The sequence below is a fragment of the Anser cygnoides genome, chromosome 2 (assembly GCF_040182565.1).
Source record: "Anser cygnoides isolate HZ-2024a breed goose chromosome 2, Taihu_goose_T2T_genome, whole genome shotgun sequence".
Classification (NCBI taxonomy): domain Eukaryota; kingdom Metazoa; phylum Chordata; class Aves; order Anseriformes; family Anatidae; genus Anser; species Anser cygnoides.
Genome location: NC_089874.1, coordinates 99,829,854 through 99,837,576, shown reverse-complemented (window position 1 = coordinate 99,837,576; position 7,723 = coordinate 99,829,854). Strand labels below are relative to the sequence as shown.

Genomic DNA, 7,723 nt, shown 5'->3' with positions numbered 1-7,723 from the left:
TCTTTCAGGAGGAAAAAGCGATCAGCTGAGAAAAAGCAAAAGAGAGGGAATTTTGTTGAAGTAGCTTCAAAGACAGGGCAGATGAGGAGAGGGCCGCGTATTCATGTGGTGGGAATTGACGGGGCAGGGCGAGTGGAAGTCCTCTCAGTTCTCTGTGTCGTGCTTTGGAAAACGGGTCTTTATTCTTTATGAACCCAGCGTGGCTTTTATGTCATCACGAATATTTGTTTTTTGGTTCACTTTTTGGGATTCCCCCTGTGGTCACAGACAGCTCGGTAGGCATTATTAGTTTCAAAGGTGTTTATTAATCTGGAAGGGATGGTAAAGAAGCTTTTGCGCTCTCAGGAAGGAGCATAAAATATCCAAATAAACTTCATAAGCACCAAAATTTACTTCAATTGACGTCAAAATTTATTGAAAAATCGTCGAAACTTTATTTTATTTATTGAAACTACAAAGTCCAACCCCACAGCGACGGGGCCCGTCCCCCCGTCGCGGCTGCCATTTTGAGGGAGCCGCAGCCCCTGACGGGGGCACAGCCACTGGGGGGGGGCGGGAGGGGGCGACACGGGGGGCGGGGCCAAGACTTTGGGGGCGGGGCTAAGAAGCAAGGGGGCGTGGCCTGTCGGCACGGGGGGCGTGGCCTAGCCGCCGGGGGCGTGGCCTGCCCGTCCCCGCCGCCCGCCCCGCCGTTGTCCGCCGGCCGCGCGCGCGGGGCGGGAGGGCTCGGGGCTGGCGGCGGCGGCGGCGGCGGCCCCGGGAGGCGATCGCGGTGCGGCCGCGGCGTCGGGAAGATGAACCGGAGCTTCAACAAGTCCCAGACTCTGCGCTACCTGGAGTGCAGCGCGGTGGAAGTGAAGAGCAAGGTGAGCGCCGCCGCCGCGGCGGCGGCAGCGGGGACGGGAGCGGGGCGGGCGGGCGCCACAAGCGCCGCCGCTCGATCTTTTGTTTCACCGCCCGCACCCCCGGCGCTCGGCGTGCCCGGGCGGTCGGGAAAGCGCCCCCCCCCCCCGTGCTACCTCGGCACCACCGTGGTGGGCAGCCCTGTTTTACAGCCGCCGTGCTCCCGGGGGGGGGAAAAAAAACCCCAAACGTGGCCGGCTGGGTGGGAAGGGGGCGTCCCCAGCTTGTGGGGTGCCCCCACGGGTGGCACTGGGGTCTCCAGCCCCAAGCTGGGAGCGAGCTTCGAAATGGAGGGTGGGCTCCAGGTGCGGGGAGGTCGGCGGGGGCTGGTTTTAGGGGGTTTAAGGGGGTCCAGGGGAAGGCTGATGGCAAGGGGCCACGCAAAGGCACCGTACCTGTAGGAGCGTCGTGCCCTGGTGGGGCTGGTGACCCTACAGCCACCTCGCCTCGCACCGGTGGTCTTGGTGCAAGCCCCTGGAAACGGCGACCGCTTTTACAGATCGGATGGACCCGGGGAAACAAACAAACAAACAGGAGGAAAAAAAAAAAAAAAACAACAAAACAAAATCAAAAATAAAATCAGAAATAAACCCTACAAACCGTCGTGCCGCCTTCGGTAGCCAGCCTCCCCAGCCCTGGGCTGCCGCTGTTTTGTAAGCGCCAGGCCTGTCCCGGCCTGCCCCAGAACGAGAAAGTTGAGTCCCAGAGCTCGCGGCTGGCTGGGCACCCACCCGCGGCCAAGCCCGGCCCCAGAGCCACGCTGGGCAGCCCCTGGGGCTGGGGGATTGGCGTCTGGGGGCATGGGGAGCCCCCGAAGGGCCGAGGACCCCCTCAAGGTGAGAGGGTGCAGCTTTGGAGCGGCCCCTTCCCATCTGCACAGGCTTGGGTCAGACATAAGGGAACCCCGTGAGAAGGTATCAGTGGGCAGTCCGGTGGGTGATGGCCTGAAAACGTGACTTTTTAAAGTATTTATGTGTTTTTGACGGGCTTGCCCATCTTACGGTAGCCTGGTGGTTCCCCCCGTAAGGGTGAGCAGCCCGCCAGCTAGTGCAGTGCGTTGGTCACCAGTCAGATGTGGCGCCTGTGAAAACTGGCTGAACTTTTTCCAGGCTAGTTGAGGATTAGCTGTACCTGAATTTTATTTCTCTCCTCCAAAGGAAAGTTCTTGAAAGTGCCCTTAGTTACTGGAAGGAGAGAGATTGTGAGGTTCTCAGTACCAGCCCGGATGAGACACTTCTTTGGCAGTCCCCAGTATCCTTAAATCTCATGATTTCTGATGCGTGTCAGGGGATTACTTTAAAACGTAAATGAATAAAAAGGGAAGGAGCATCCTGGCAGCCAACTCTTTATTTATCAGATTTATCATTTCTTGCACGGCGTGAACGTGTGAGCTTCGAGGGTGATGGGATTACAGCTGGTCCGAACTGACTTGTACCCCTCCTGGACCAAGCCTGACCCATCACCCCAGCTGGAAATGGGGCCCCAAAGGATGTGGCTGCTTCCGATGCCTGTGTCCATAGATATTTTGATGCCTTGTGATTCTTCCAGCAGGGAAGTTCAGAGTGATGTGTTCCCTGGCTACAGATCTTTGCCAAACGACTAGTTTTGTGGCTCTGTGCAGTGCTTCTTGGTGTATGTCAGGTCAACTTTTTTCTCTGGGCAAACGGAAGGTGCTTCACAAGTCTCCTGGTCACTGTGCTGCAGTAGGTACTGAAGGTGAAGTTGGAGCACGAGCCCTCCGTGCGCATTTGTTCTCAAACATGGCAGTAATTGCAACAGTCTTCTGCTTTAAGAAGTCATCTTCCTTCAGGCCCTGTGCTTTCTCCCTGCCTGTCTCCTCCCCTGAAAGCTGGCCTTATAATCAAAACACTTAAGAGCTTATTGCTGGATGGGAGAGCGGAAGGAGAAGGAGAAACCTGCTTAGAAATTGGCACATGTCATAGGAAAATAATAATTGAATCGTAATTATATCTTATCCCTTTTCTCTTCTTGAGTCTTTCTCAACAGAGTAAATTAGAAGCTCGGTTGTTATCTAGGTGTTGTCTGCATAGCTCAGAATAAATGTTTCAGCCCTTTTAGGCAGGATCTGAAGACACATTATCTTGCTGGCTTAAAACAACTGTGTATTCTCATGTGTCTAGTGCTCCGTGGCTCCCTTCCTCAGCCTGGTGACAAGAGGAGTGAGTGTCTGTTCCCTTTGAAGAAATTACCTCTGATCTCTGAAAAAAGTTTCCAGATGACTCTTTCTCTCCTCTTTACCAAGATCTCCAGAGCAAGCAGTGTGTGGGGATTTTTGTTTGTTTTACTAAGAATCTTGCAAGTTGGCATGAGATTGCAACCCTCTTTTCATTTTTCTCTCTCTAGCTTTGCAGAGAGGTTGAAGGCCTCTCTTTCCATGAGTAACCTACCAGAAGAACAAAAACTTATAAAATGGGAAATACTATACGTTAATGCTGAGACTTCCTCTTTAATTAGTTCCATGCAGTCAATTTTATCTCACCCTCCTCCGATCAAGTGAAAAATAGAGAGATGATTTTCTAAATTGCACGTATAGCTTTTCAAATGGGAGGGTGTCTATCAGCTGAAGTGTACATTTCTTTTCCAGTCACCTGGATGTTCTGGAATGGTAGAGGTGTAAGATTCCCTCAGGCCTTTAAATGGTAGCTCTCTGACTTGGTTGTGCGAGAGTGTTTTTGCATTTTAAAGCTGACAGTGTTATGTTTCTGGCTTAAAAGCAGTGTAGAATTATTATTTTCTCCTTCTCCTACTACATTATTCCCTGTAAGGTGTATATACCAGTATGAATTTGTTTTCAGATTTTCAAAGGGACTCTTGGTTCCCTCCAAAAACGGTCCTTTAAATAAACCCTCTTGTTTAGCTAAACCCGTTTAAAGAATGAAAACTTTCAGTAATAGCTGAGGATTATAGAAGCACAGCTACCTGACTCAAGTTCTGTTTTGGATTCTCGGTGGTAGATTGTGACATTTCTGCCATATTAATAGTGTCATATTTTCTTGTATTAACAACTGATTTACAAGTTAACAATGTGACTAACATCTTTTTACTATAAACAAACCCATTAAGATAAATATATCCAGTTAACTATAACCATATTTCTTTTGCTCTCTCCTCCCATCCTGTTTCTTCTCTGTTCCAGTAAATGGTGGTGTTCAGCTGAATGGGTCCAGAGTATAGACATGATAGTGATATGGTCCTCGAAGACAGAGGGCATGCTTGGGGTCAGCTGTGCTCTGTGCTTTTAGAAGTGCCTTCAGATAAAACGGTGTCTTTGGGTCTTGGACACGTGCATGAGTAAGGTGATGCTTCAGCAAGTCTCTTCCCACGTGCTGGGTTGGAGTAACAGCCAAACACCTTGTGGGTGCCTTGTCTGGTGTGCATGTCATCTTGCTTCGTATCAGAAGTGTACCTCTGGCTGTTACGTTAAAAATAGCTGTTTTAACCTGCAATGCCTTTTTTTTCCCCTCCAGAAGTTGCTGATACAGTTCAGATAACCTTAGCGATATTGCACATACACGTGACACTTCAGCTCTTACCTTGCATATCTGAAATTTATAACACCAAGCGGTGTTTTACTTTTATCGGTAGTGGTAAGAGCAAACTTGCCTTTACCAGTCCCCTATAAAGAGATTGTAAAGGTCTGCTTCTCCTCTGTCTGGTGTTAACCAAGTGAGGGAAGTCTACAGATCGTCTTTTCCAGCCTCTTGTACTTTGTGTGATTTCACTCTAACCCTGAAAGTCATGCAGGCCTTCTGGAGTTCAAGAAATGTTTTCCATGTGTTGCACTCTTCAAAACTGCTGAAGAAGCATCGCTCTGTTTTGACATCCTCTAGGTTTAAAAAGATGTAGTCTACTTTAAGTTTTGAAGCAGTACTTTAGTTTCTTCCAAGTTAGGATCATACTTGTCATACCTAGAACACAATGAAAATAATTGCAGTGAAAAGCCCTGTGACCAGCTGGTTTTGAGCTTCAGAACAGTTGATTATATGCAAACCAAATGTGGCACGGACTGAGAAAACCGCAGTGCTTCCCCTCTCAAATGAAGACAGCATGCCACAGCAATATCAACTTGAGTCAGTCTGGATTTTTGCAAAACATGTCAAGAGGAAGATCTTGGGCTGTAAACATTAACCTCTTCAGAAGTCTTGTGCTTGCTCCGTTCCCTCCCTGTTTGCTGAGCTGCTGATGGCAGGTACCGTGATTATCCCGACGTACTAACTAGCATCTGCTGAGCTGCTGGTTCCTCTGTTATTGCAGCTCTTCGCTTTTCATGGCAGGGTGACTTTCTGAAGTGGTCACGCAGGTAACCGGAGGTCTGTCATTGAATTCATTTGAGAGAAAGTGACCACAGCGTGGTAGGCTGCTATACATCAGGCTCGGGTGGTGCCAGCCGTGTTATGCAGGTGGCTGGCACTGGCCAGAAGGCTAGCCCTTGTCACACCGTCCTCTGCTGGATCCCACCTCCAGCTTCTCGCCCTTGCTTTCGTAGCCACGCTTATCCTAGTGGCTCGTGAGTTTCTAATCTGCTCAAAACTTCATCCAACAAGTCTGTCTTTTGGAGTCGGCTTCTGAATTTTAGCCCGGGCACACTGAAACAGCCCTAAAGGGCACAGAGCAAGGGGCCTTTAATTTGCTGAGGTGCCCTGTGAAGCTGAAAAGCTGTTTACAGCTGGGGTCAGAAAGGAGTGTCTCCTCTCGGAGGTTAAAATACCTGTGGAGACTTTGCAGTCCGGCAGCCTGCAGGACCAGCCACCTCTAAGGAGTTCTTCAGGGGGCAGTTAATAGTGCTGTCCTCAGTAGTCCCTTATCACGCCTCTGTAAGAGGCTTTGTGGGTGCTTAATCTGGGCTTTTAGTAGCCAAGAAGCACTTCCATGGACGGCTTGCTTGTCCCTAATTACATTTACAATGCAGGCCAGAAGTTAACCATGAAGCTTACCTTCTGAGCCATTCCCTCCCTCTGAGGGCAGGCAAAATCTCCCCGCGCAGTTAGTCCCGCTCCCATTGGAAATTCCTGAAGCTAATTGAGGCAGGAATGTCAGGGGCAGGGCGCGGTGCGCCAGCCCCAGGGCCACCCAGCCTGCGGCCATCCCTCTCCCTTCATCCCCGTGCAGGCGGCTCCCGGTCCCCCGTCAGGTCTGGCCAGGTGTGCCTGCGCATCAGATCCCTTCTCTGCGGCTCTGGTTGGCCCCGGGCTCGTGTGAAAGCTCTGGCAGAAACTAAAAGGGTCGTAAAGTCGAGTTTGCAGCCAGCAAAGCGTTACACGTGTCTTGTAACCGTGTGGATGCATCTCAGGAAATGGTCAGCAAATGGTTTGCTCTGGCTAGAGACCTGTGCTAGTGCAGGGCTGCCCATTAGGCTCATGGGTTTGTGTGCTGTTGGCAGTGTGTAATACCAGGCCTCCTGAATCCGTGCTCCTTTGTCCCACTGGGTGGCAAGGGGACAAATGTTCCTTTCCCCCTCATGCTAATGGGATGTGCCGTGGATGTACGGAAGGGTGATGCTGGAGTCACAGGTGCCAGGGGAAGCTGTGTAATGTCCTCGTGCCCAGGGGTCAAGAACACAGGTGAGGCAGGGAAAAGGGTAAGCTTCGTTCTGTTCAGGTTGCCCTTGGATAGTTGAGTTTCTGTGAAGAGATCTGTAAGGGACGGCAAGGGAGGGGGGAGGCACATCTCATGAGGAGAAATTGATCCGAGAGCAGCGTGGACAGAAGTTTTTGCCCAGGCCTTGCAGGCCCCTGGGGAAGGTTGAAGGGGTTGCAAAGACGGTCGTGCAAATGAAAGGCAGAGAGGCCCGAATCGTGTTGGGGTACTGTGACAATGAAGGGGAACCATCGGTGATGGGGGGCAGAATGAGAACTGAAGGTACTGGGGCACGGCTGTGTTTTGTGGGGCAGCGGAAGGGGAGACTACGAGGCGGAGAAGGGCAGGGGTTGAAACGATGCCAATTGGGGCAAGAATATTGAGGGAGATGGTGGCGGAAAGTGTCTGTGATGGGGTTCCTGTGAGGACTTGCCACTAGAGACAGCCGCTGTGGGACTGGGAGCAGCACGAAGGAGAGCTGGGTGAGCTGGGGAAGACGTGGAGAGGGGAGAAAGGGAACAGAAAGGTTCAGACAGAGATGTTGCAGCAGAGCTCAAGTCCCACCTGAAAACACCCCGTACAAAACCATTTACCTTTTGTCTTTGCTCCTATTTCTTCGCCTCTGCTCCTTCTCACCAATAAAGCAGCCCTGATCGGGTCTTCCTCATTCTGAAAAGCTCGCAGGTAAGCAGAAATTACAGTCTGCAAGGCTGAGAGTGTTTGTTTTTCTTTCTGTCCCCGATACTCCATGGGAGAAGTAGGTGGCTAATGTAATTCATGTTTATTGCTAAATGTTGCTCTTTGATGTTTTCTTATTACAATAGCCTAAACTTGAAGCTAGCAATGAGCTAGAGGGATGGCACCTCATAAACATAGCACTTCTATTTTTCACCCTGTAACATTTTTGAAACTTACCTTTTTTAAAAAAGAATAAAAAGTCTGTTTTGCTTGCAGAGAACTCTTCCATTTCATTCCTACAGAACAGCAACCCTCCAAACAAACCTCAAAATCCTGCTCCCTCCTCTACCCCATCCTCTCTTCTGCCCTCGCTGCTGCACCCCAATTTAAAAAAAAAAAGAAAAGTTGGATGCTGTTGGTCAGCCTGTGTAAGCTTTGCCCAGTGACTTTAGCAGTGACTTTCTTCTTCTTTAGAGCAACTTACCAGAACACGTTGCCTTCTCTAGTAATTATTTTCTTGGCATCTCTTTTTGCTCGGGGCTCC

At 50.4% G+C, this 7,723-nt stretch overlaps 1 protein-coding gene across 1 annotated transcript in view; it reads left to right on the top strand.

Annotated features, from left to right (window-relative positions):
* The first annotated feature begins 681 nt into the window (after positions 1–681).
* PARD6G (par-6 family cell polarity regulator gamma) overlaps positions 682–7,723 on the top strand; it is a 60,993-nt gene continuing 53,951 nt past the window's right edge. The window contains exon 1 of the mRNA XM_048073542.2: positions 682–866. Within this exon, the coding sequence (XP_047929499.1) occupies positions 795–866 (72 nt within the window). The 5' untranslated portion in view covers positions 682–794. The remainder of the gene's footprint in view (positions 867–7,723) is intronic.